Source organism: Nomascus leucogenys, chromosome 8 (assembly GCF_006542625.1).
Source record: "Nomascus leucogenys isolate Asia chromosome 8, Asia_NLE_v1, whole genome shotgun sequence".
NCBI lineage: Eukaryota > Metazoa > Chordata > Mammalia > Primates > Hylobatidae > Nomascus > Nomascus leucogenys.
Window position 1 is genome coordinate 28475643 of NC_044388.1, and position 27998 is coordinate 28503640.

General features: G+C 45.8%; 1 protein-coding gene and 1 pseudogene across 1 annotated transcript in view; one reads left to right on the forward strand and one right to left on the reverse strand.

The window, feature by feature from the left end:
* The window catches only part of SLC25A37 (solute carrier family 25 member 37), a 46576-nt gene extending 29381 nt beyond the window's left edge, over positions 1 to 17195 (forward strand). The window contains exons 2-4 of the mRNA XM_003272874.4: positions 7839 to 8067; positions 10036 to 10092; positions 13078 to 17195. Coding sequence (XP_003272922.1) covers positions 7839 to 8067; positions 10036 to 10092; positions 13078 to 13598 — 807 coding nt within the window. The 3' untranslated portion in view covers positions 13599 to 17195. The remainder of the gene's footprint in view (positions 1 to 7838; positions 8068 to 10035; positions 10093 to 13077) is intronic.
* The window catches only part of LOC100597129, a 63052-nt pseudogene continuing 50540 nt past the window's right edge, over positions 15487 to 27998 (reverse strand).

Consider the following 27998-nt stretch of genomic DNA (forward strand, 5'->3'; position numbering starts at 1 on the left):
CTTTTATTTTTTGGTCCTAGGCCTGGATCGGAGGCTCCTTACCCACATGATCTTGGACAAGTCATTTTCCTTCTTGGGCCCCAGTTTCCCATCTGAAAAGGCGGGGGCTGGGCTGGATGCGGTCTCCCTAGGGCCATTGCAGCTCCTGTTACATGATCCCGCCAGCTCACCTGGGACAGAACGTGCATTTTCCACTCTCCCTCCTCCCTGCAGTGAGAGAACAGGCCAGTGAGACAGGCCTTTCCTGTTTTGTCATCTTAGGGGAGAATTGGTGTCAGGGGCTGACCCTTCACTTTGTTCTAGCCTTGCTAGGAGTTTGTGGAGCCAGTGGATGCAGATACAGAGTTCATATCACTGGGAGTTTCACTGTCCTGGAGCAGTTCTGGAGCTGGAGGGAACTTGCTCAGGTCGCACTGGGAGTGGCAGAGTCAGGCCAGAGACCCTTGTCTCTTGATTCCCCGGGCAGGATACATTTCTCCATCCTGCAGGCAGGCGCAGAGGAGGAATGCTTTTTCACAGGCAGCACGTGAGGACTCCTCTCAGCTGCTTATTTGGCACCCTCTGTCCCCTCCAGGGGCCAACCACACAACCATCTGCCTCCGGCCGCTCCCCACACAGTTGCCAGAGGGGTCTTTCTGACTCTCTCTGACACCTGGATGTTCTCTGCACTTGCTGCTTCAAGGGCTTAGGTTCCCATTGGCTACAGATGTGTTTTCACACGTGTGTTTGGTCAGGTGTCTCTGGTTATTAAATGAGACAAGGCTTGCATTGCTAAAGACAGAGGTTTAGGCAGTGCCTCGGATAACCAAGTGAACAGGTTTCTTTCCCGAAGGATTTCCCAGAGGCTTTAGTATGCTAATATGCTTATGAATTTCCAAGAAGGGAGAACTAAAATGCAAATATGGAAACTGATTTTACCTAACAGGAGGAGACTGGCAGCTAGGTCTTGGGCAGGAACTGAAACCTGGACAGGAAAAGAAATTTGTGAAATTCTCTGTCTCCGGTGTGTGTGTGTGTGTGTGTGTGTGTGTGTGTGTGCGCGCGCGCGCGTGTGTGTTTATTTTTAATCTCTGCCCTGTCTCTATGCATCCTGATTCATTCATTTCCTTTTTCCTCCTCTCCACCCTCACTTCCTTTTTTTGTATTTTTAAAAATTGTAGTAAAATATACATAACAAAATTTCTCATCTTACCCATTTTTAAGCGTACAGTCCAGCGGCATTAAGTACATTCATACTGTTACACAGCCATCAGCATCATCCATCCACAGAACTCTCCTCATCTTGCAAAACTCAAACTCCTGTATCCATAAAACAAGAACTCTCCATCCTGTTCCCTCCTCACCCCAGCCCCTGGCTACCTCCGTTGCACTTTTTGTCTACAAATTTGACTACACTAGGCACCTCATATCAGTGGAATCATACAGTATTTGTCTTTTTGTGACTGGCTCATTTCACTTAGCATGTTGTTGTCAAGAAGTATCTGTGTTGTAGCCTGTGTCAGAATTTTCTTTCCTTTTTTAAGGCTGAATAATATTCCACTGTATGGATATATTATATTGTGTTTATCCCTTCATCTGGTGATGACACTTGAGTTGCTTCCACTCACTCCCAGACGTTTTTTCCCCTCTCTGATCCTCAAGGAATAGAAAATGCCCAGCCTTCATTTTTACATTTTACAGGTAGTGGAGCTTTTAAAAAGAGAGTACTTTGGGAGGCACAGATAGGAGCATCACTTGAGCCCAAGAGTTTGAGACCAGCCTGGGCAACATAGTAAGATCCAGTCTCTACAAAAATCAGCTGGGCGTGGTGGTGCGCACCTGTAATCTGAGCTACTCAGGAGGCTGAGGTGGGAGGATTGTTTGAGCCCAGGAGGCTCAGGCTGCAGTGAGCTATGATCGTGCCACTGCACTCTAACCTAGGTGATAGGTGAGACCCTGTCTTAAAAAAATAAAAATAAAAAATAAAAAAGAGACTAAATTGATTATTGTCTCTCTGGCTGTGGCCACTTCTGCCTGCCTTCCTAGCCACCTGCCTTCTGCCTCTCTTGCCTCTCCTGAAGCTGCTGCAGGGTTGATCCCTCCTGGCCTCTTCCCTACACTCCTTCGAGGCACCCTGGTGGTTCGTTTCCTCCTCCTCTTATCATACACTTTCCTTGTTTTTCCCCATCGTTTTTTCTCCTCTGTATCCTGGTGCCAACCTCAGTGGGTGCTCCCTGCAGGCAGGTGGAAGAAATGATGGTGCTGCAGGATGAATGAGACTCTGGCCCCAAACTTGGCTGCTGTGGCTGCAGTGGTCCCAGCGAGGGTCTGACCAGGCCCATCTCTGCACTCGTGGGCCACTTGCCTCTGTCTGGGGCTTCTGTCATTAACTACAGCCTGCCCTTGAGTAAACCACCCTGAGGACAGAGAAGTCCACTGAGGTGCGGTGACTGAGGCAGAACTCAATCTTTTAGACGTTTATTCTGTCAGGGTTGAGGAAGCACCGGGAAAAAGAAACACAACTTGTAGTAGGATCTGTGTCCTGTGCTTTTTCCAAAGAGGGCTCTGGGAACATCGGTATTTAAAGGGGAAAGAGCAAGCAGGAGGGAGAGAAGAAAAATAAAAGGAGGAAGAGTAGGCATTAGGCAAGTGGTACCATTCTTGTGAGGTTCTGATTAGCACTTAGTGAATCTGCATTTTACATGTGAAAAGAAGGGAGTTGGGGAAAGTGAATCATGGTCTTGCACTCAGTAAATGTACGTTTTACATAAGATAAAGTAAGCTTATGAAATTAGAGCTGTCTGTTTGGGAACAAAAAGAAGGTCAGTTTTTGCATGACTCACTTCCCAAGCTTAACTTTCTTTTCCTTTGACATAGTGAGTTTAGGGCCCTGAGGTTTTATTTTTCTTTCACAGCACAAAGATACCCAGTTGACCTTTTTTTTCATAACAGAATGATGCGTTTTGGTTCAGTAGTGTTTCCTCCAACTGCCCTACCCATAATTTAAAAAGGGGAGGGGGTGAGAAATCAGTCCCAAATGTTCCTGTAAGTCTTGGTGTGATGCCAGCCTCCAACTGGCTGACGTGAGCAGTTTTGTAAAGGAGAGACCCTCTTGATGGCTTCACGTATATCATGAGGTGGGATGGGGACAGTCATTGTTGACAGCCAGCCTGTGCCAATTGTTTCCCAGCAGCTCTCTGGGTGATTATTCCAGCCAAGGATGGCCATGCCCTAAGGTTAAGGAAGCTGCTTGAGGTCCCAGAGCTGGAATTGAGATTGACAACCTTGGGCTGGGTGGCTGTACAGCCCGGGCACCTTCTGTGCCCCCTGCCCTCACTCAGCCACTCCCTCCATAGGTAACCAGGGGTAATTCCCTGCTGCCCAGGCAGAGGGCTGGGGTTGGAAGGGGTCTAGATGGTCACTTAGTGGTTCCTCAAGCTGAGTCCTGATCAAAATCATCTGGGGAATTTTAAAAAGAAAAAGAAGACTTGAATCAGTGTGTGATAGGGTGGTGTCTATGGATGGATATTTTCAAACATTTCCCAGGTAATTCTGATCATCAGCCCCTGCTCTGATCCTCCCTTTCATTTTCCAGTCAAGGACACTGGGGACCGGGGAGATGAGATGCCGTGGCCAAGGTCACTGGGTTGTAGCCAGAGCCAGCATCAGGTCCAAAGTGCGATCTCAGTAGCCAGTTCTCCATGCTCTGTGTTTGCTCAGACTGCCACCCCCGCTCAACGGAGCTCTGGAACTCAAGGAACGCCTTTGACCATAGGCTGGGCTTGCAAAACCTTGGTAGGACCTTGCCCTAGGCTGGAAACCTCAGGGCTCCAGCCAGGGCTCATCCCCAAGAAGATACACTGCCATTCTCCAAAGTGTGGGGGCCTCTCCTCTGAAGGGCACTGCCTGGAGCCACCTGTTGTTCACAGGCCCATGTTAGGCCCCCTGGGACAGGTTGCCTCGGCTCCACATGTGGTTCTGCAGATCACACCCAGGCTTGAGAAATGTGGTGACATGTGAACTTTGCATTGATACAAAAAGGTCCAAATTAAAGGTGATGGCAAGGACAGCTAAGTCCAAGAAAGTGTGGCTCCTGTTTAGGGGTGGTGGGCTAAGAGACAAGACACAGTACCCTTTCACCCCAGTGGGTATTCTAAGTTGGGTTAGTTTGTTCATCAATTCATTCATTCAACAAATATTTATCGGGTTCCCAATAAATCATCTTACTGGTCCTTGGAGATCTGCTGTGAACAAGACAAACACAACCCCACCTCTGTGGCCTGCATAACCCTGGAAGGTCACACACTAGAACCCTATCATTTGGCCTCTCCATGAATCACCGTCATGTGGCCCCTCGACAGGGGACTCTTGTGTTGTTACTGACAATATTGATGGTTTTAGACACATATTATCCCATTTAATTTTCCCAACCATTCTCTCAAGTGGGGAAACTCAAACTTAGAGAGTTTAATGACCTTGCCCAGGGTCACACCATGAGTGATGGAATCTGAACTCAGCCCCAGTTCTCTCTGATTCCAAAGCTGGGGTTCTTGACAGCCACATTGTACCACCTGGTACCCTTGCTTTTTGTCAGGGGCAAGTATAAGAAGAAGCCAGGTGACGCGCAAAGCTTTATTTGCTCTAAAACTTGAGCTATTTCATATGTCCTAAAGGAGGAATTTTGTCTCTTCCTTCCCAGCATGAACACTTGGCATGGTGTGTGCATCTTCATTTGGTCTGGCCAACGGGCCACTCGGGAGCTGAATGAGGTGTTGTGACCATGACCTGGGTATTCTCTTGCTTCAGATACCTTCTTGGTTGGCACATTCACTTGCTTGTCCTTCCCTTGGTCTTTCTTGCTTATAATGTATCCCTTTTTTAATTTTTAATTTTTTTTTAAGACAGCGTCTTGTTCTGTTACCCAGGCTGGAGTGCAGTGGCACAAACATAGCTCACTGCAGCCTCAAACTCTTGGGCTCAAGGGATTCTCCCACCTCAGCCTCCCAAATAGCCAAGACTACAGAGGTGTGCCACCATGCCTGGCTAATTTCTTATTTTTTTGTTGAAATGAGGTCTCAGTATGTTGCCCAGGTTGGTCTCAAACTCCTGGCCTCAAGCGATCCTCCTGTCTTGGCCTCCCAAAGTGCCAGGATTACAGATGTGAGCCATCACACCTAGCCTAATGTATCATCTTATTAAATCAGATCAAATCCTTTTTGAAAAGACTTAAAATTGAAATCACTTTAAAAAACAAAAGGATGCAGGTCTACCCTCCCTGGGACGCTGGGGCCCAGGTGTCTTGGCAGCTGCCTTGGGCTGGGCCAGAAGATGTTTTCACCAGTCTGTGGTAGGAAAAAGGGAGCAGAGTAGTGAGTTTTTAATAAAGCTAAATCTGGCCAGGTGCAGTGGCTTACGCCTGTAATCCCAGCACTTTGGGAAGCTGAGGCAAGTGGATCTCGAGGTCACGAGTTTGAGACCAGCCTGGCCAACATAGTGAAACCCAATCTCTACTAAAAATATAAAAATTAGCTGGGCGTGGTGGAGGGCGCCTGTAATCCCAGCTACTCAGGAGGCTGAGGCAGGAGAATCATTTGAACGTGGGAGGCGGAGGTTGCAGTGAGCCAAGATTGCACCACTGCACTCCAGCCTGGGCAACAGTGTGAGACTCCGTATCAAAGAAAAAAAAGTAAAGCTGAATCTAATTTAATGTACCATTTTATAATCAGAGGTAGTCTTCCTTACTTTTTTTTAAGCATTAAAAATGCCCTTTCTTTTAGGAAATGATGTTTGCGGTAGAGGGCGGTGGTGATTGTTGCTTATATTGTTATTGTTTTTGTGTCCTTTCTGGGCAAAATAAAAAGTTGGCCTTGGTGTGTCCATTTCCTTTGTGGTTTTAATAGCTGGTGAAATCTGAACTCTGAAAATGACCACTAATTCAGGTGAATGGTTTTCACTGTTCCTCCGAGCACTGGGGTACCTGGGGCTCTCTGTCCTGGGGAGTGAGAGGGAGTCCCAGGGAGTCCTTTGCCCATCTTCAATCAGAGAAGCCCTACTGTTTTATATATAGGGTTAGGTTTTTTGTATAATTTTGTCTGGAGATAAAAGGATACCCCTGCCAAAAGTTGAAAAGCTTCTCCTCTAGGATGTGTGCTGGGGGGGAGTGGGGGAGGGAGGGAGTCGGGGAGGGAGGGAGGAAGGGAAGAGTGGGAGGAAGGAAAGGAGGGAGGCAGGAAAGAAGGAAGGGAGGAAGGGAGGGAGGGAGGAAGAGAGGGTGAGAGGGAGGAAGAAGGAAGGAAGGAAGGAATGTGGTTACTTTGGTGGGACTGAGCCATGGTGGATCTTCTACTTGGCGAGTATTTCTTACCTACTGTACTAGTCAGAGTTCTCCAGAGAAACAGGTAATAGGATGTGTAAAGTCTACTTGGGTTTGTAAGACCAGCCTTTGGTTGAAGACCTTCCTTGGGTCCTAGCAGACAGAAACCAGGAGAGACAGAGACATCTATATCCGGCCACATAGAGAGGTTATCTGTCTAACTCTCTTCCTGTTCTCTATCTCTATTTGTCTGTCTGTCTGTCTACCTACCTACCTATCTATCTCTGTCTGTCTGTCTGTCTGTCTGTCTGTCTACCTACCTACCTACCTATCTAATCTACCTACCTACCTACCTATCTGTCTGATCTACCTACCTACCTACCTACCTAGAAATTGAGAGATTTACTTTGAGGATTGGCCCACATGATTGTGGGGACTAGCAAGTCCAAAATCTGCAGGCTGGAGATTTAGGGAGATTTACAGTTTGAGTCTGAAGGCAGTCTGGAGGCAGAATTTCTTCCTTGAGAGAGACTCAGTTTTTTTCTCACGAGGCCTTCAGCTGATTAAATGAGGTGTATGTACCCACAGTATACAGGTTAATCTACTTTATTCAGAGTCTACTGATTTAAATGTTAATCTCATTTAGAAAATCCTTTCATACATACATCTAAACTAGTGTTAGATCAAATATCTGGGTACTGTGGCTCATCCAGGCTGACCCATAAAATTAACCATCACAGCTGTGCAAGCGCTTTTCCCTCCTAGGTGGTGTCCTAGGGATGACAGAGGAGGGGAAAGCCAGGTCTCTGCTTCAAGGAGACAAAATTATGCATACGAAGAAATTAAGAATGCTGCTGTGTCTGTGGAGTAGCCATTCTTTTATTCCTTTACTTTCTTAACAAACTTGCTTTTACTTAAAAAAAAAGAAATTAAGAACAAGACCATTTATATTTAAGTGCCAACTTATGAAATGTAAAAAAGGTGGTTAGAGGTGACAAGGCAAGTGAGGGCTGGAGGATTTGGAGAGATTTCATGGTGTAGGGACTGAACAGGAGCTTCCAGAACACAGAGGTTTCAGATAAGTGAGGACACAGAAGTCTTCACAACCAGTGTGGGCACCACAGGACAATTCTACATCTATCTAGGACTCTGAGTTTTTGAAGCGTTTCCATATGCATTGTTTGGTTTGCTGCTTGCAACAACCCTGTTATTTTAACTGAAGGTCTTAAGGCCCAGAGAAGTTAAGGGATTCCCCAGAGGCCACACAACTTGCCAGTGGCAGGGGAAGGTCTTCCTCTTCCACAGCCTTCTCTCTGTTTCTCCCTTTATGGAGCATAATGAAATCTACATGCACACATTCATGTAGATTTCATTATGTCCATGTAAAATTCATTTTGATTTCAAATACGTTTCCTTCCCAGAGAAATCCTGTGAAACTATGAACATGGTTTTCTCTCTCTCCTTCTCCAGGTCTTATTTTCCTTCTTTACCATCCTGATTAACTCTATTTTTTGTTTGTTTGTTTTCTCTTCTTGCCCACTCCCAGACACGAATGCAGAGCTTGAGTCCAGATCCCAAAGCCCAGTACACAAGTATCTACGGAGCCCTCAAGAAAATCATGCGGACTGAAGGCTTCTGGAGGCCCTTGCGGGGCGTCAACGTCATGATCATGGGTGCAGGGCCAGCCCACGCCATGTATTTTGCCTGCTATGAAAACATGAAAAGGACTTTAAATGACGTTTTCCACCACCAAGGAAACAGCCACCTAGCCAACGGTATTTTGAAAGCGTTTGTCTGGAGTTAGAAAGTTCTCTTCTTCAACACGTCCCTCCCCAGGGTGTTCCTCCCTGTGACCCAGCCGCCTCGACTTCGGCCCACTTGCTCACGAATAAAGAACTCAGAGTTGTGTGTGCAACACACACCCAGACACACGCACACACACGCGCGCGCACACACATGCTTTTTTCTGTTCCCTCCGCTTTCTGAAGCCTGGGGAGAAATCAGTGACAGAGTTGTTTTGGTTTTATTGTTATGTGGGTTTTCTTTTTTTTTTTTTTGTTTGTTGTGTTTTTAAACATTCAAAAGCAATTAATGATCAGACATAGGAGAAACCCTGAATAGAAACAAAACTTTTGAATGCTGGATTCAAAAAAAAAAAATGTTATCTGGACAGCTTCTTTGAGACTATTTAAAAACTGGTACAACAGGTCTCTACAACGCCAAGATCTAACTAAGCTTTAAAAGGTCAAGAAGTTTTATGGCTGACAAAGGACTCGCGCAACAACGCAGAAGGCCTTTCCCACCTTAAGCTTCCGGGGATTTGGGAATTTTACCCCCATTCTCTTCTGTTTGTCTGAGTCTCATCTCTCTGCAAGCAAGGGCTGAAATCATTTTGTTTGGTTGTTTTGAGGGAGAGAGGCGGGGTGGGGGGGTGCAAATCTGCCAGCAGCTCTTACATAAGGCATGTTTTATTGGGGAGGGCTGAGCTTTTATTTTCTCCTCTCTAGTGGGGTTGGCTTTTGTTGTTTCTTCTTTGGGTTTGGAATGGAAATATGGATAGCAGCATAAAGTACTTTTATTTTGACAAAATTCATTTTTTTAACAATGGAGACATAGATATGACCAACAATAACTTCTCCCCCTCTCTTTTTACTCTGCTCAAAAAGCATCTCTCCTCCCATTACCCAACCTTGGTCATAAGTGTGCCTGGCTGGTTTGCAGATATTTGTTTTGCTTTGTAAAAATTGGCCATTAGTGCATTTATTGAGATGATCTCTAAAGAGCTATGCCCTGACCTACCCCTGATTCTATGACATTGGGGCCCTTCTTTTGCTGAAACTGCCTTATGTAACGGTTTCGCTCCTTGAAAGAGATTTGACAGAATCCATTTTATGCCAAGTGCTGCCCTGCACTGTTTCTGCAACATGTGGTGTATGCTGTGGTGATCTTGCTGGGAATGATTATAAGTGTGTGTGTGGTGGGGGATTACATGCATTGCTGAAGAGTCATCCTGGTGTTCCTCATTCCTCCCACCTTCCCGTGGTCATTTTAATTACGGGGCAGTGTCACCACAAAGGGAGGAAACTCAAAGCCGAAAGCAAAATTCCAGGCCTGATTCTGGCTTTTGAGGTTCCTGGTTCTTGAAGCCAGGCCTGACCTGACTCTCAGATGGGGTCAGTCCCGTCGCTTTGCAGACTGACCCTGGAAATCTATAAAATGCAGATTCTCCTGATTTCCTCTTCTCTTGCCCAGTTTTTTGTTTTTGTTTTTTTTTTTAAGCCTGGATTTTAACCAGATTTTCTTTTTTCCCCCTTCTCAGCTGTAGATATGATATTATCTCCTTTCAGGGCCCCAGCTTAAGGGCAAAGTGAGTTAATGTGTAGACAAAGGCAAGGGACAAGAGAGAGTTAACATCTAGACAGTGGAAAAAGCCATGGTGTGTGGTTTCTGGGAAGCACCAACACTTGCAGGTTTAGCTTTTTCCCAGGGTTGACTGCAAGAAAGAAAACCATGTTTTTGCAAGATTAAAATGTGGGTGAGTGTGCCTAAATTAACCATCCCCATTTTTATCATATTTCCACCATCACTTTAGGGTTTTAAGAGTCGGTGCTCACCTGGGTGGAGCTGGTAATACATTTTGCTTCTTAGAAAGCTAAGTCCTGGGTTCCGTCTGATTTTAGGTTCCAGGAACTTCCTGAGAACACCCGATCGCAGAGGGTAATTTTCTGGAGTTTGTTTTGCAGGGATAGCTGGGAGTATGGCCACCCTGCTCCACGATGCGGTAATGAATCCAGCAGAAGGTAATGTTTCATGGTCCCAGGGAGGGGCAGTAGGGGATGTGCAAAGGGGCACAAAAAATGGTGGTGGGGGAGTGGAGAGGACTCAAGGTGGGCAGGGCGGCTCCTAGTCTCCAGTCAGAGCAGACAGGAGAATTGAATTTTTTACTACGTTATCAAAGGCCTCAAGAAGGGACGTGAACATAGGAGTTTTTGGTATTCCTGTGTTCGGAGCTACTCAAAGTGTGTTCTACAGACCAGCAACATCAGACATCTTGAGGGGTGTTGGAAATGCTAATTCTGAGGCCAGGTGCAGTGGCTCACACCTGTAATCCCAGCATTTTGGGAGGCCGAGGTGGGCGGATCACTTGAGGTCAGGAGTTCGAGACCAGCCTGGCCAACATGGAGAAACCCCATCTCTACTAAAAATACAAAAATTAGCCTAGTGTGGTGTGTGCACCTGTAATCTCAGCTACTGGGGTGGCCGAGGTGGGAGAATCACTTGAACCCAGCAGGCAGAGGTTGCAGTGCACCGAGAGCGCGCCACTGTACTCCAGCCTGGGCCACAAAGCCAGACTCCATCTCAAAAGGAAAAAAGAAAAAAAAAAAAAAGAAGAAAAGAAATGCTAATTCTGGCCAGTATGGTGGTTTAAAACTGTAATCCCAGCACTTCGGGAGGCCAAGGCAGGCAGAGCTCTTGAACCCAGGAGTTCAAGACCAGCGTGGGCAGCATAATGAGACCCTGTCTCTATGAAAAATACAAAAATTAGCCAGGTGTGGTGGTACGTGCCTGTAGTCCCAGCTGTTCGGGAGGCTGAGGTGGAAGAATTGCTTGAGTCTGGAAGGTTGAGGCTGCAGTGAGTCGTGATTGCACCACTGCACTCAGCTAGGGCGACAGAGCAAGACTGCCTCAAAACAGAAAAGAAAACAAATGCTAATTCTCAGGCTCTACAGCGAGCCTACTGGATCAGAATCCTTGGAGCTAGGGACGAGAATCTGTTTCTTGGTGATTCTGTTGCATGCTTTTGCACTATTCTAAAACCTATGTGTGCATGCTCACACACACACACACACACACACACACACATACACACAAACTCTCTCTCACACACTCTCTTAGCCCTTGTTAACCCTTATCCATCCTAGACAAATGTATGGGGAACCCATCAGAGGCTATTCTTTAGGGCTAGTGTTCAATTTGACTGTTTTTAATATGAAAGATTATGGATCACATTTCAAACAGATGTGAACGTGGAGAGAATAGTATGATCAACCCCAGTGTGTCCATCACTGTGCTTCAGAAATTAACATTGGGTCATTTTGTTTTAGCCATCTCTTTCCACATTATCTTCTTTTTGTTCTTTTAAATTTCGGGGGTAATATGAAGCAAGCCTCAGCTGGGCAGACCAGAGTCTGTTTCCTTTTTATGTATCCCGGCGTCTTAGCCAGCTCGTGTCTGAATAGTGAGTACCTTTTGGGCCTGGCACTGGGCAGGCCTTCAGCTGGGTCATTCTCTACCTGGCGATGGCTTTAGGTGAGCTGTGGAGTTCTTTTCACCTTTTTGCCTCATCTGAAAAAGTTCCTGGCCAGAAGGGAGAATTGGAGAGAAAAGTTTCAACACTTTAAGTCTCATGTTATAAGTTTGCCTATCTGTTGTCTTTCAAGGTGAAGCCATTAAATTTGTTCTCAGCTACCCTCCATGTCCTAGCAGATAGAGGACTTGGTCTGACCTTCAGGGTTGTGATGGGGCAGGTTGGGAGGTGGGTGGGGAGTCTGTAATCTAGGTGCTGAGGTTGACCCGATGGGCAGGTGAAGAAAATCACCTTCTCCATTCCCGTTGATTTCTTCATCGTGTGCCGCACGAGGCGTGCTGGAGGGACACACACCTTTCCCCCTTTTTATTTACAAAGTAGAGAGCTGAGAAAGACAGCTCGTGTTCCGTTTTGTTTTGTACACATTATCTTTCTCAAGAGATGTGATGTCCTTAAGTAAACTGACCTGCCTTCATGGCTTGTCCTGTAATGAGTGCATTCAAGACAGAGTGTTTCGGGGGCAGGAAAGAGGCATTCTTAGGTAAGTGGCGGGGCGGGGGGGGGATGGACAGGAACCCTTCTAGGAAGTAGTTCAATGAAAAACCTAAAATGCCCAAATAAATACTCACTTACATAATATATATCTTGGGCTTCTTTTTATGGCAGTTCATTCAGGGACCTGGTCACTAACCAGGTAGTTAACTTCGTGTAGCCAAGCAAGGGTTTTGTTTATCTTTTTTAAAGGAGAAAAAAGTGAGGCTCAAACTCTCTCTTTCTCTTTGTCATAACTATTGGTTTACAGTCTTTATTTGTTTAAAAGTAAAGCACATTGTATGTATTTATTTGGCAATACATGAGGCCATTAAAACCCTGAGCCTAAGGTACCACAGTTAGTCTCATTTGCCTCTTGTCCTGTGAACTCCAGTTAGAATGTCATTGAACTTGGGCAGACATAATTCTAGTGTCTGTTCCAAACGCACTGTGTCACAGAAGCTAGAATTACCACTGGAGGCACAAACCCCTGAGAATACATGAGGAGACACGCTTCCAGTAGATGTGTTGGGGAAGGAGGAGGGCAGAGGGGACAGGGGACAGGATTCAGCTTTGTTGTGGGTCCTGAGGGTTCCTACCAGGGGTAGCCAGGATCTGGGAAATAGATCAGCGACTCTAGTCTGAAGTGGCTGCCTGGTTCGGGGGCTGCCTTCAGCAAGATTCAGGCGGGAGAAACTTAAGGAAATAGCCACCTTCCAGGCCTTGAGTCCTGGAGATAAAAATGGATTTTAACCCAGGACTGCCGAGAGCTGGCCCTCTGCGGCTGCTCAGACTAGGGCTGTGTGTGCTGGCTCTCGCCTGTTTCCGGTGTCTAACTGGCTTGTTTCTCTTTATGGCTTGGCTTCATTCCGACCTGGGGTGGGGCCACATCCAACCCACTGCCCACTGGCTGTCCGTCTGGCCTGCCCCGCGGTTCCAACCACAGTGGTGAAGCAGCGCTTGCAGATGTACAACTCGCAGCACCGGTCAGCTCTCAGCTGCATCCGGACGGTGTGGAGGACCGAGGGGTTAGGGGCCTTCTACCGGAGCTACACCACGCAGCTGACCATGAACATCCCCTTCCAGTCCATCCACTTCATCACCTACGAGTTCCTGCAGGAGCAGGTCAACCCCCACCGGACCTACAACCCGCAGTCCCACATCATCTCAGGCGGGCTGGCCGGGGCCCTCGCCGCGGCCGCCACGACCCCCCTGGACGTCTGTAAGACCCTTCTCAACACTCAGGAGAACGTGGCCCTCTCGCTGGCCAACATCAGCGGCCGGCTGTCGGGTATGGCCAATGCCTTCCGAACGGTGTATCAGCTCAACGGCCTGGCCGGCTACTTCAAAGGCATCCAGGCGCGTGTCATCTACCAGATGCCCTCCACCGCCATTTCTTGGTCTGTCTATGAGTTCTTTAAGTACTTCCTCACCAAGCGCCAGCTGGAAAATCGAGCTCCATACTAAAGGAACAGGCTGTGGGAAGGGATCATAGAATCTTAAAGTCATTCTCTGCCTGCATCCAGCCCCTTGCCCTCTCCTCACACCTAGATCATTTTTTTTTGCAGGGTGCTGCCTATGGGCCCTCTGCTCCCCAATGCCTTAGACAGAGGAGGGGATGGGACGGCCGCTCACCAGAAGGCTGTCTGCAGGGACATCCGAGGTGGTGGTGGACAGGAAAGACTTGGGAAGGGGAGCGAGAAATTGCTTTTTCTCTTCCTCCCTGGGCAGAATGTAGCTTTTCTGCTTCACTGTGGCAGCCTCCTTCCTGGATCCTTAGATCCCAGAGGAGGGAAGAAAATTTGCAGTGACTGAAAACAGTAAACAAATTTTTTATGTATATAAAAGTTCCATTACACAGTACAAAATAGATGGATAATGTTTATCCTTTATTTTTCTATGTAGAAGTTTTTGAATTTGTGTGTGTGCTTGTGCGTGTCTACACCTAGTATTACGGCTGGGACTCTCCAGCTATTTTTGTTGTTATGTTTTTAAATAAGAGGGTTGAATTCTTCCATCAGGTGAACGAAAAAGGCACCAAAGTAATCACTGAATGTGGCCTGCAGCTGTGTTTAGCCCCTCCAGATGGAAGTTTCACTTGAATGTAAAATAATAAAGTTTATATTTTGAATTTCTCTTTTCATGGGGGAAAAAAGGTACGTTAAAAAAAATCAAAATAATGATATGTCACTTGCAGCTACCTTTTTTTTTTTTCTTTTAAATTCGATCAGCCACCTTCATGTGCCTTTTTCCTTTGTCTTTCCCCAAAATTCCAGGACCAGAGATCTGGCCCTGGCCTATTTTCTCTTGCTGTGTACACACACGCACACATGCCAGGTGGCAGGATCTCGCACGCTGGAGGGTGGTGGAGCCCAGCAGAATTGGGGTGACGGCATAAACTTGCTGAGACCGCTTCCTCCCCTGGTTGTGAGTGATGTGAATGCCTGCCTTCCTGGGTCAGCACTTAGAAGCCCTTGATAGGCAGCATTTGGCAACTTGTGGGGCAGGTGTTTGGGATAAATCCTACCTTCATCCTAGGACTTGTTTCTGCATCAGCCTTTTAACTCAGGCACTTCAGGTAACGTGATCTTTGTGTGTTTTGACTGAATCTCATCTCCTGTGTTTGCCTGTGCAGTCTAGGGAAGCATGTCTCCGGTCTTTGTCTGTCCCCCTGTCTTGTCCCAACCATTAATTCTCATGTCACAGCTTCTCACTGCATGTGACAAGAGATAGGCCTGTCTGCTAGGGCCCTGCGGCTGAGGTCTGACCTGGACCGTCATGCCCGAGTCGGAAGACCCCTCTCTCCAGAAGCCATTTTGCATCCTTGTCTTCTCTGCGTCACCCGAGAACACAGGCTTCGCAGCCTCGCTTTCTGAAATGGTGTGTGCCGAGTCAGATTGCCGCTCAGAGAAAATACAAGCCCGTTTTCCCCAGCTGCGCCATTTGGTGCTCTGCCAGGCTGCCGTGCAAGGGAATACCGATGAGACGAGCTGCACTGTCTCTGATTTGGAGCCCTCACCGGAGCTTGTCTTTAAAAATGAGCAGGAAGCTCATGTGTGTTTGCATTTCAGTGAGCCGGGTCCTGACCTGCCGCCACCCAGCACGGTCAGTGTGGTGCATCTCACCGAGGAGGCGCAGGCCTGGATTCTTTTGAGTGGTGCTACTGCCTAGGAAGTAACACTTGGAGAATTTCCATCTTGGGACCATGCACACAGTGCCTTGGGGGGTAGATTTTGCCCTAATAGCGATGAGGAATTTTATCAGTCAGTTGACTTCCTTTTTCAGATCAGGAATGGGAAAGAGCCAAACTAGGTACCTCCCACGTGTGCCCCGTGAACAGCCCCTTGCAGCTGGGCTATGGGGCTTGGCTGCTGCCCTGTCCCATCTGGGGGTTAACACCTCCTCCCTGCTCTGCTCCCCACTCCCCAAAACCAGTCGCGGCCTCAACCCACATGGGGATGTAGAAAGCCGTAAAGTCCACGCTGCTGTTGAAAATGTTCACATCTCCGCTCTCAACCTGCCTTGGGTTCGTGTTAAATGGTGTTAAATTCTGCAAATGGAGGGGAAAAATCAAATTCTAAATTTCAAAGTAGAATTTAAAGCAAATTTGTAAAAAAATTATCCTACCACCCCTTTTGGTCCACTTAAGATATGCCACGCTGAAGCAAGGTATTTCCTACTGGATTTTGCTTTCACTGGTGTTTAGAAAATAAACTTGATTTCTCTAGGAGCACTCCTTTGGTTAGGGGGATGCAAGAAGGAGAGGTGAAGGTGGGGTGTGGTGGCTCATGCCTGTAATCCCAGCACTTTGGGGAGGCCGAGGCAGGCGGATCACTTGAGGCCAGCAGTTTGAGACCAGCCTGGCCAACATGATGAAACCCCATCTCTACTAAAAATACAAAAAATTAGCTGGGTGTGGTGGCAGGCACCTGTAATCCCAGTTACTTGGGAGGCTGAGGCAGGAGAATTGCTTGAACCCAGGAGGTGGAGGTTGCAGCGAGCTGAGATTGTGCCACTGCACTTCAGCCTGGGCGACAGAGTGACTGTCTCAAAAAAAAAAAAAAAAAAAAAAAGGGCAAACACCGGACCCTGGAGCCCTGTGGGCCCTGATTGCAGGCCCCTCCCTGTATGATTGAGGGACGAGTCAGCTCGGGGAGCCACTTGGCCAGCCTGCATGCCTGGTCATCAGGAGGTTGAGGAAAGCCTTGAAAGTTGTGAAGCACTGAGCAGATGCAAGTGTTTGTTAATTTTGTAGAAATTGACTTTCCCCTCTGGCCTTTATCTCCAAAGTTGGTATTGTTGCCCCGTGCAGACTGCAGTCCGGTTTCTTATTGTGACTTTGACATTGCAAAGTGTGAAATAGAGGCCTCCCCACCCTGCTATCCCAACCTGGTGACCAACTCAGTATAACCATTGGACATACTCAGTCACTGGTGTCTTTGGAGTGACATCTGCAGCCAGCCAGTGCCACCTGAGTATAGCACTCGTACTTTTACGTGGTATGTGTGTGTGAGTAGCTCTTCTGCCCAAACCATGATTTGAGGTTCAACTACCTGTAGATCAAAGCTTTATTTTAGAATGATAAACTAATTTTTTCCAAATGGGTGAAATCTTCTCCCCACGACTATGTTTTCTTAACTTTGCATTGAATCTATTTACTGGGTTACATTCTACGTGTAGTTTGCTTCCTTCATTTTGTTTTTCTTTTAAAATGCTCATGTCTTATTCCAAGCACCTTCCTCCAAAGTCCCCATAAAGCTGCATCTCCAACACATTGTTATGCCAATAAGGTTTTATTTAACTTTATTTAAGGGTGATTGTGTCTTTGAATGACAAATGTACTGCTGCTTCCTACCTGCAAGACGCACAATGTATGTTTTAAGGGTGAGCAAGTGTTATCTCTTAAATTTCTCAAATGCCCGTAGTAACTATTGTTTCTGCCTCTCAATTGTTGCCAGCTCTTTGAAGAAGGGGAGAATTGTGTGTTTTTGTGTGGGGATGTTTCTGATATGCTGCTACAGTTGCAACACTGGAGCTAGAGAAAATAAAGTACTGATCTTCGAAGTGTTGTGGGCTCTGTGGTGGGAATCCTGAAATGAGAAGGGAATGGATGGCAAGAGGGGACGTCCTTCACGGGGCCTATGCCTGTTCCTCTTGAGCACTAAGGACCAAGGCTGCAGCTTTGACAGGAACTGCCCCTGCAACCCCATTTCCCCAGGGCAAGCAGATTGATGGTGGTGTTTGTGTTGTCTCGCTGGGCAGGAGCGGCAGCCCTCCTACTGGCTTGGCTCACTATGCTGGGGAGGGTGGCACTTCTCTTTCTCATTGTGAAAGCCTGGGTGTGGCAGGCTGCAAGTGGTTCTTTGGAACATGCTGTGCTCATCCCTGTCTTCTCTGTCTTACACCTCAGCTTAAGCCAGAGAATGTGACCTCTTTTGGAGGTGGGAGGAGGGAAGATTTGGACCCCTTTGAGAAGCCAGGGATGACTCTGACTCTTCCACAGTTTTGAAAGTCTGAGCACCCACCTTCAGTATGACCACTGAAGCCCTTGGCCTGCCAGGGTGCAGGGTCAGAATTGAGGTCAGGCCTGAGAACTGGCCAATGCAGGGGTGCCTGGAGGTGGGAAGGGGTGGTGGTTAGTGGATGGGGAGCATTGGGATAAACTCCCTGTTTTGTAATTTGCCCATGGCCAATGCTGTGCTACTCCAGCTTGTGGTTGCTTCCCCTCCTCTGGGGTGGGCGGCACAGATGGTCTGCTTCCAGTAGATATGGATTCATTCAACAGATATTCCCCCTCTCCCTCCACCACGGAATCAATCAGCCAACAAATTGGCTGTGCCTCGCATGAGCAGAGCCTCATGCAGGTGCTGGGGACAGAGTGAAGTATAAGATGTGGTCCCTGTCCTCGAAAGCCCTACAGCCTGGTAGAAGAGTACAGAGATGCAAACTCCTTAAGACAATCAGATCTTGACCCACCAAGATGGTAGCAAAGTCAGCCATGGAAGCAAAACAGTAGCTTTGTGCCCATTAGACCAAGCTCCATGAGACAGTGGCCTTGTCTGTCTTATTTGCTGCTTTATTACCAGCCAGTCGTGTGCTGGGGCTGGCCCTGCACCAGCTCTCTAGGTTGTACAGCACACATTCCTTCCCAGCTTCACATTCCACATTACCATGTTGGCAGCTTGAAATCAGCAACAGTGGGTATATTTACACCACAGAAATTGTCAAGCGCTACTTATCAAGGCCTTTGCTTTTCCAATGGCTAGTTTATCGGCACACCACTGCTGGCACATAGCATAGTGCTTGGTATGTGCTAGGTGTTTGGTGAAGATTTGCTGAGAGGAAAATATAAAAAGTAGAACCCAACGTCAACCTGGGGGCCCCTTCTGTGGTGCCCCTCTTAGTTTGCCACCTGCCTCCTCATGGAGGCATCTTTCTATTTTTCTATCACTCAAGAGCCCTCTCCAGCATGACCACATTCAAATTCCAGCCCTAAAAAGGCCGTAAAAGGAAGGTATACCCTTTCCTCTGCAGGCAAGTTCTCCTTACTGAGTTCCATGTTTTCTAGTTATCAGCTACCTCTTCCAGGAGAGAATTCTGCTGCTACCCAAGGAGGGGACTTAACGTGACCAACATTTCAGAGAAGTAATGAGCCTAGTCTTGTACAAGAGAGAGACAGCCAACTGGGCAGATGTGGAGGTGGGTTATGATTGCTTGCAAGGGAACAAAGCATTGCCTCTGGTCTAAGTCTGTATGCAGTGAGTGGCCTAAGAGAAATAAGAACAATTTGGGAGAAAAGAGCTTGGTATGCATCCATAAGGGCTTTGTAGGAGACACCCTCATGGTAAGTAAGCTGCACATAAGAGCTTTGACTGCCATTGTAAAAAGTTTGACCTTTAAGCAGTAGGTAATGGGGAGTCACCAAGAGTATTTGAGCAGGGGACACCATGATTGGAGCTTGGTTCTAGGGAAATTCATCTGGCTAAAGTGTATAGGACCGAGTGAAGAAGAAATATGGAGGAGGCCAGGAGATGGTCAGTTCTGTGTCACAGTGAAATCGTCCAGAAGAGGGATGACTAAGAGAAAGGTGAAGGAGACTGGAACAGAATGAGTGGGACTGGATCGATGAGAGTGTAGAGGTGAAGTCAACAGAGGCCTGGGGGGTGCAGGACTCTAGGGCACGCTGAGAACAGGCTGGGCTGTCTGAGAGGAGTAGGAAGACCAGGTGGAGAGGACTAATACATGGCGGCAGAGAAGATCCCTCATCTCTAAGTCCATGGGTCTCTCCTTAGTCTTCCTCTTCTTTGGGCATGGAAAACTCATCTCAAGTCCATGGATTTCTCCTTAGTCCTGCTCCTTCTTGGCGTAGATGCCTGATCTCCAAGTCCATGAGTCTGTCTTTAGTCCTCCTCCTCCTTGGGCATAGATGCCACATCTCTTAAGTCCATGGGTCCCTCCCTAGTCTTTCTCCTTGAGCATGCACAACACTTGAGGGCTCTCTCTTTAGCTCCCCTACTTGACTTCCATTTCCCTGCTTCCTGCTGGCCTCCCACCTCTATGACTACCTTCTCTGACCCCTCACCAGCTTCAGCTCCTTTCTGGGCCACCTAAGTGTGGCTGCTTGGAAAGGTTCTGCCGCTGGGGATCCTGTCTCTCCACACCCCTTGGTGCTGATCTGCCCTCCTCTGGGAAGATGGTTCTTAGATGTGGGGCTGTAGCACCCCGATTCTTCTCCTGAACTCCAGATTTCAACGTCCAGTGGCCTGCTGGAGATCTCTTGGATCTCAACTTGTCCTCCATTCTCAAGAGACTATCCCCCCTTGCTGCCAGAGGCTTACCATGTTACTCAGTTGCTTAAGATCTTCAAGGGCTCTTCATTGTTTGAATTTAGTAGGCTTTCCTGCATATGGCAGTTCCCAGTTTAGCTTTGTGTGTAAGGTAGTGACTAGAGAGAAACAGAATAGGTCAGCAGGATGGTTGTGTAAGACCCTGAGGTCTTAATCTTCTTAACAGGGTGGTGCTGTGCTGTTTCCAGAACTTTGTTCCCATTGGAATGTCTTCCTCCCTCTCCTGCCACCTCCTCTCTGCTCATTCAAGTTCCCCTTTTCAGGCTGCCTTGCAGATAGCATTTACTACCGCATTGTGGAGCTCCTCCTCATTTGCCTGTCTGTGTGATCTTTCTCTCCTCTTTGTCAGTATCTACAGCCTCTTTGACAGGCCTCCAACCTGCCATGGCTGACCTCACTTTGCATTTTTGCTGCCTTCTCCCCAGAATTGTGTGCCCAGTGAGGGCAGAGACTGTAGTGTATTCACTCCTGTTTTCTCCGTAGCCCTCCAGCCTACTGTTTCCTGCATTTTGCATAAGAGTGACAGTTATTGTTCATTGTATGTAACAAACTTCTGATGTCCTGTTGAGCTTGAAACTCCCGTGGGACATCCAGGTGGAGACCCCCAGAAGGAAATGCAATGTTGGTGGTCAGGAGAAAGGCTGGAACTGGAACAAAGGACCTGGCATATAGGCCAAGGGATGTGATGGCCAAAGCCATGGGCAGAGGAGAGTCCCTAGGGAGAAAAATCAATCTCATGGAAGGCTTACATTTAATAGTGAAGAGAGAAATGGGAACCAGGAGAGGCTGGAGTGGTCAGAGAGTTATGAAGTAATCAAGAGGTGAGCCTTTTACAAAGGAGGGGTAGTCATCAGTTCTACAAGCTTAGGTGTGACATATAAGCAACTAAAGCCATAAAAAAAAAAAAAAAAAAAAAAAAAAAAGCCCTATGTTGTCTCTCCCTGCTCTTGTCTTCTTTGTTCCTGGTTTGTTTTTCCCTACACTTATTCTCTTGCCTTTTTGGATTCCCTTTTAAATGTCACCTTCACCAAGTTCAGCTGCTTCCACACCCCGCCTCCCCTGACCCCCTGCACCCAGCACCATTCCTACTGTATCTAGCATAATATTTCAGAGGCTACCTAAAGGCAATAATTAGACAAATACTCAAAACTGCACATCCCAGTCTTGTTCATGAAAGTGAAAAGCTGGAAAACAAACTAGATATCTATCAAGAAGTTAAATGATTTATAGACCATCCGCTGTCCTGGCATTTTTGTAGGAAAGAAATTTCTTTAAGGGTCCCCAGCAACATACCATAAAATCTGTATTCCCAATACATTTATCAAATTCAGGATACTTCTGAGCTTCCCCATTTCTCTGGCCTTGCCTCCTAAAGGTAATGTTATTTTGGTAAACATGTGACCTTTCTTTTGTGAAGCCATGGATATAACACAATTCCAGACTTCTAGGTTCCTGTTGCCATAGCTTCTTTAAGAAGCTGTTCTTTCCTTATGCTCATATTTACCTATGGTAGCTTTGATGTTTCATTTTCCATAGTAAGTGAGACTCTGGGCAGAGCCCCCAGCACTACTGCTAAGAGGACACAAGGGCCACTTTAGCAGAGACAGACAGCCCAACCCCTGTCCACTGTCATCAGAAACTCGTCTGTGACAAGAAAAAGTATAAATCAAAATCATACCACTGATGTTTTAGTCTTCAACCTGAGGCAGTTGAAGCTTGGGTATCGCCTTGGAGTCCTTGTGTATTTCTATTGTTGTGAAGTACTCTCAGTGTTGAAAGAGCACCCGACTGCAACCTCATGAAGCCCAGAGCTACAGAAAGAGGGACCGTGGACATCTGGCTTCTTCATTATTGTCATGCTGCCCCTTGGGGTGGCTGCCTTTAAGGGAAGAGGGGGTTTAAAAAGAACAAAGGGATATATGTACCAGGGGGTGTTTGTCCTCATCAGTATATGAGTTCGTGGAAGGAGTTCTTGCTGCCTGCTGAACAGTGAAAATATTCTCTTGATGGACACCTTTAGCTTGGGTTGACAGGTGACAAATATATATCCCAAGATTTCTATGTTGAGCCTAATGCAACCAGCTGGTAAAATATACTAGCACATCCTCAATCTTTCCCGATTGTGTCTGCATAAAATTTAGAAATAAATAATGTGTGTATTAGTTCATTCTTGCACTGACTGCTATAAAGAAATACCTGAGACTGGTAACTTATAAAGAAAGGAGGCTTAATTGGCTCAGAGTTCCACAGGCTGTACAGGAAGCATAGCCAGGGAGGCCTCAGGAAAGCTAAAATCATGGCGAAAGGTAAAGGGGAAGCAGGCTTGTCTTACATGGCCAGAGCGGGTGGAAGAAAGAACGAGGTGGGAGGCACTACACACTTTTAATCAACCAGATCTCGTGATAGCTCACTATCATGACAACAACACCAAAGGGGAAATCTGCCCCTATGATCCAGTCACCTACCACCAGGCCCCACTTCCAACATTGAGGATAAGAATTTAACATGATATTTGGGTGGGAACACAAATCCAAACAAATATATATATATATATATATATATACACATATTTTTTGAGATGGAGTCTCTGTTGCCCAGGCAGGAGTGCAGTGGCATGATCTCGGCTCACTGCAACCTCCATCTCCTGGGTTCAAGCGATTCTCCTGCCTCAGCCTTCCAAGTAGCTGGGACTACAGGTGTGTGCCACCACGCCTGGCTAATTTTTGTATTTTTAGTAGAGACGGGGTTTCACCATGTTGGCCAGGCTGGTCTCAAACTCCTGACCTCAAATGATCTGCCCGTCTCGGCCTCCCAAAGTGCTGGGATTACAGGTGTGAGCCACCCTGCCCAGTCCTAAACCATATCAATGTGCAAATTTTAATGTAAATAGTTATAGATAGTCATAATGTCTTCTGTCTGTAGCTCTGGGCTTCATGAGACTTTAATGGGTGCTGCTTTCTATCAGCACTTTCAACATTGAGAGTCCTTGACCGCAACAGAAAAACCTGAGGACTCAAGGCCAATTCCCAAGCTTCAGTGGCTTTGGTCTAAGACTACAAAAACATCACCAGCCTGGAAACTGGTAATACCTACGTGCTAGGAGCTTCCTTGGGTTTTTGCGTAGTCTCTAGCACATCCAGTGATCCATTCAGGGTTTCGTGTATATCCATAACAATGGAACTCCATGGTCATTTCGCAATCTTTAAGTAGGGTCCAAGGTCTGAGGGCAAATTGTCCTGCACAACTCCCTCTCATATTTCCCCTCAAGCTCACAAATGAGTAAAATCTGGATAAATTACACATGAAGGGGGTCATGGTTAATGAGACTGAGAGGCAGTCATACTGAGAAGAGCAGCCAGGAGAAAAGAATGTTCTAGATGGGAAGAATGAACCAAACCCTGGGCCTATTATTCATCATGGTAGAAAAACTTCGTTTACACAGAATGGAACATGAAGTTCTAAGCCTCGTGGTGTTCCAATGAGCTTGGGTTGTCAAGAGCACTCATTTAACAAACGTCCTTAGACTCTTACTGTCACACTTAATCTGATCCAGCTTCCTACTTTGAAGAGATTATCTTTGCTGATTTTGACTTCCATCAAAATCTTTGTTTCTTGATGCTCTCTTGAATGTCTACCTTGGCTTCTATAACTCTTTTGTTTTTAAGATCAGCAAGTTTCTCAAAGCCACATTTGAAAAGCATATAATTACCTTTGAGAGGATTCCAATGCGAGGATAACTTTCTTATTTGTTCATATAATGAAGTGATTTGTTTGCTCTGGTCCATTTTAACCATTGAGCATATAACAGATGGGTCAGAGGCCTAGATGCTGGTCCTGCAGGTCACTAAACTGGTTGAGTGATCTTGGGTGATGTTGGGTATATCACTTAATCTCTCTGGTCTGCAGTTTCCTCAGCTGTGAAATGAAAGGGTTGGGCCAGATGACGTGTAATAATAGCTCCTCTAGCTTCTCTAGCCTGTAATAATGTCCACAGAGTACAGGCTCTATCTAGCTTCTAAGTCTGTGATTAAAATATGATTACATGCTTTTTAGATGAAATTAGAAGGAAAATCTCACAGGCCTTTTAACTTACCTACCATAAAGAATCATTCATTAACCATTTTGCTTTACTCCTTCTCACTTCCCACTTCCTAAACTACTCTACAAATAAAGACTAAAATCCAGGAACTTGATATAGGAGAATGATGGATGTGACTATTTCACATCCTTTTCTTTAATATGTTTTTAATTGCTATGTTTCTGTGCACTTGCAAGTAAATAATTTATTTGCCTGTATGTCTTTCTGAACTCTGAGTGAGGACTGTTGGTCTCTGGTACAGTCCAAGCCCTCCAGCCTAGTGCTTGAAACAAAATGGGTCTTGTGTGCCAGCAGCTCACGGAATGTGATGCCCTTATTTTCCCACAGTCCGTTACTATAGGAAAGCACATTATATATTTTCCATGATTTTTTTTTTTGAGATGGATTCTTGTTCTATTGCCAGGCTGGAGTGCAGTGGCGCAATCTCAGCTCACTGTAACCTCTGCCTCCCGGGTTCAAGCGATTCTCCTACCTCAACCTCCCCAGTAGCTGGGACTGCAGGTGCGTGCCACCACGCCCAGCTAATTTTTGTATTTTTAGTAGAGACGCGGTTTCACCATGTTGGCCAGGATGGTCTCAATCTCTTGACCTTGTGATCCACCTGCCTTGGACTCCGAAAGTGCTGGGATTACAAGCGTGAGCCAGTGTGCCTGGCCTCCATGATGTTTTTTATTGTAGGGTCTATATGTCTAAAACTTTTTTTAAAAATAGACTTTATTTTGTTAGAACAGTTTTGAGTTCACAGCAAAACTGAGAGGCAGATACTAGATTTTTTCCATAACGCATCCCCATGTATGCATTATACCCTCACTGGCAACATCCCTCATCGGACTGATGCATTTGTTATAACTGATGAACCTACACTGACACATCGTTATCACTCCGAGTCCATGGTTTCCATTAGGGTTCATTCTTGGTGGTGTACGTTTTATGTATTTGGACAAAAATATAATGGCATGTATCCATCACTGTACTATCATTCAGAATAGTTTCACTGTCCTAAAAATCCTCTGCAGTCTGTCTATTCTTTCCTCCTTCCCGGTAGCCCTTGGCAACTACTGATCATTTTATTGTTTCTATTGTTTGGCCTTTTCCAGACTGTCAGGTAGTTGGAAACATACAAAGTATGTAGTCTTTTCAGATTGGCTTCTTTAACTTAGTAACATGCGTTTAAAATTCCTCCATGTCCTTTCATGGCTTGATAGCTTATTTCTTTTTGGTGTTGAATAACGTTCCCTGGTCTGGATGTACTCCATGTATTCATTCACCTACTGAAGGACATCTTGGTTGCTTTCAAGTTTTGGCAATTACAAATGAAGCTGCTATAAACATCCATGTGTAGCTCCTGTGTGAGCATAGATTTTCAACTCCTTTGGGAAATACTAAGGAGGGCAATTGCTGGATCATAGGTAAGAGTCTGCTTAGCTTTGTAAGAAACTGCCAGGCTGGGTGTGGTGGCTCACGCCTGTAATCCTAGCACTTTGGGAGGCCAAGGCAGGTAAATTGCCTGAGCCCATGAGTTTGAGACCAGCCTAGGCAACATGGACAAACCCTGTCTCTATTAAAAATATAAAAAATTATCTGTGTGTGGTGGTGCATGCCTGTAATCCCGGCTACTTGGGAGGCTGAGGCACGAGAATCGCTTGAACCTGGGAGGCAAAGGTTGCAGTAAGCCGAGATCACGCCACTGCACTCCAGCCTGGGTGACAGAGTGAGACTCTGTCTCAAAAAAAAAAAAAAAAAAAAAAAAAAACCCTGCCAAAACTGTCTTTCAAAATGACTGTGTCATTTTGTTTTCCCATCAACAGCAAATGGGAGTTCCTGTTGTTCCACATCCTCGCCAGCATTTGGTGTCATCAGTGTTCTGGATTGTGACCATCTAATAGGTTTGTACTGGGATCTCATTATTCTATTTGTATTTCCCTGAGGACATATGATGTGCAGCGTCTGTTCATATGTGTATTTGCCACGTGTACATCTTCATGGTGAGGTATCTGCTAAGGTCTTTGGCCCATTTTTTAATTGGGTTGTTTGTTTTCTTATTGTTGAGTTTTAAAGGTTCTTTGTATATTTTGGATAGTAGTCCTTTATCAAATATGTTTTTGCAAATATTTTCTCCCAGTCTGTGGCTTGGGTTTGCATTCTCTTTACAGTGTCTTTTGCAGAACAGAAATTTTTATATTAATAAAGTCCAGCTTATCATTTCTTTCTTGGATCCTGCCTTTGGTTTTTATCTAAAAAGGCATTGCCAACCCCAAGGTCATCTACATTTTCTTCTATGTCATCTTCTAGGAATGTCGTAGTTTCTTATATTACATTTAGGACTGTGATCCATTTTGAGTTAATTTTTGTAAAGGGCATAAGGTCTGTGACTAGATTCATTTTTTTTTTTTTTTTGCTTGTGGATGTCCAGTTGTTCCAGCACCATTTGTTGAAAACACTATCTTTTTTCTATTGTATTGCCTTTGCTCCTTTGTCTGAGATCAGTTGGCTATAGAGTCATACCTCAAAGATACGGCAGATTTGATTCCAGGCCACCATAATAAAGCAAATATTGCAATAAAGTGAGTCAAACAAATTTTTTGCTTTCTCGGTACATATAAAATTATATTTATGCTATACTGCAGTCTATTAAGTGTACAATAGCCTTATGTCTAAAAAACAATGTACACCCCTTAGTTTAAAATATTTTACTGCTAAAAGTGTTAGTGATCATCTGAGTCTTCAGGGAGTCATAATCTTTTTGGAGGTGGAAAGTCTTGCTTTCATATCGATGGCTGCTGTCTAATCAGGGTGGCGGTTGCTGAAGATTGGGATGGTTGTGTCAATTTCTAAAAAAAAAAAAAATAAGACAACAAGAGAGTTTGCTGCATCAATTGACTCTTCCTTTCATGAAAGATTTCTCTGTAGTAGGCAATGCTGTTTGATAGCATTTACTCACAAGTAGAACTTCTTTCACAATTGGGGTCAGTTCTCTCAAATCCTGCTGCTGCCTTATCAACTAAGTTTGTGTAAGATATCTAAATTCTTTGTTTTTATTTCAACAATGTTCATAGCATCTTTAACAGGAGTAGATTATTCCATCTCAAGAAACCACTTCCTTTGCTCATCCATAAGAAGCAACTTCTTGGCCGGGCATGGCGGCACACAACTGTAATCCCAGCACTTTGGGAGGCACACGCCTGTAATCCCAGCACTTTGGGAGGCACACGCCTGTAATCCCAGCACTTTGGGCAGATCACAAGGTCAGGAGATGGAGACCCATCCTGGCTAACATGGTGAAACCCCGTCTCTACTAAAAATACAAAAAATTAGCCGGGTATGGTGGCACGTGCCTATAGTCCCAGCTACTTGGGAGGCTGAGGCAGGAGAATCACTTGAACCTGGGAGTTGGAGGTTGCAGTGAGCCAAGATCACACCATTGCACTCCAGCCTGGGTGACAGAGCAAGACTCCGTCTAAAAAAAAAAAAACAGAAGCAACTTCTCATCCAGTAAAGTTTTGTCATGAAGTTACATCTTGAGGCTACACTTCTAATTCTAGTTCTCTTGCTGTTTCCATTATATCTTCAATGACTTCCTCCACTGAAGTCTTGAACCCTTGAAGATCATCCCCGGGAGTGGAATCAACTTCTTCCAAACTCCTATTCATATTGACATTTTGAACTCTTTTCATGAATCCTAAATGTTCTCAGTGGTGTCTAGAATGGCGAATCCTTTCCAGAAGGCTTTCAATTTACTTTGCCCAGATCCATCAGAGGAATTACTATTTATAGCAGTTGTAGCCTTATGAAATGTATTTCTTAAATAATAAGACTTGAAAATTGAAATTACTCCTTAACCCATGGGCTGCAGAATGGATGTTGTATTAGCAGGCATAAAATATTAATATCCTTGTACACCTCCATCAAAGCTTTTGGGTG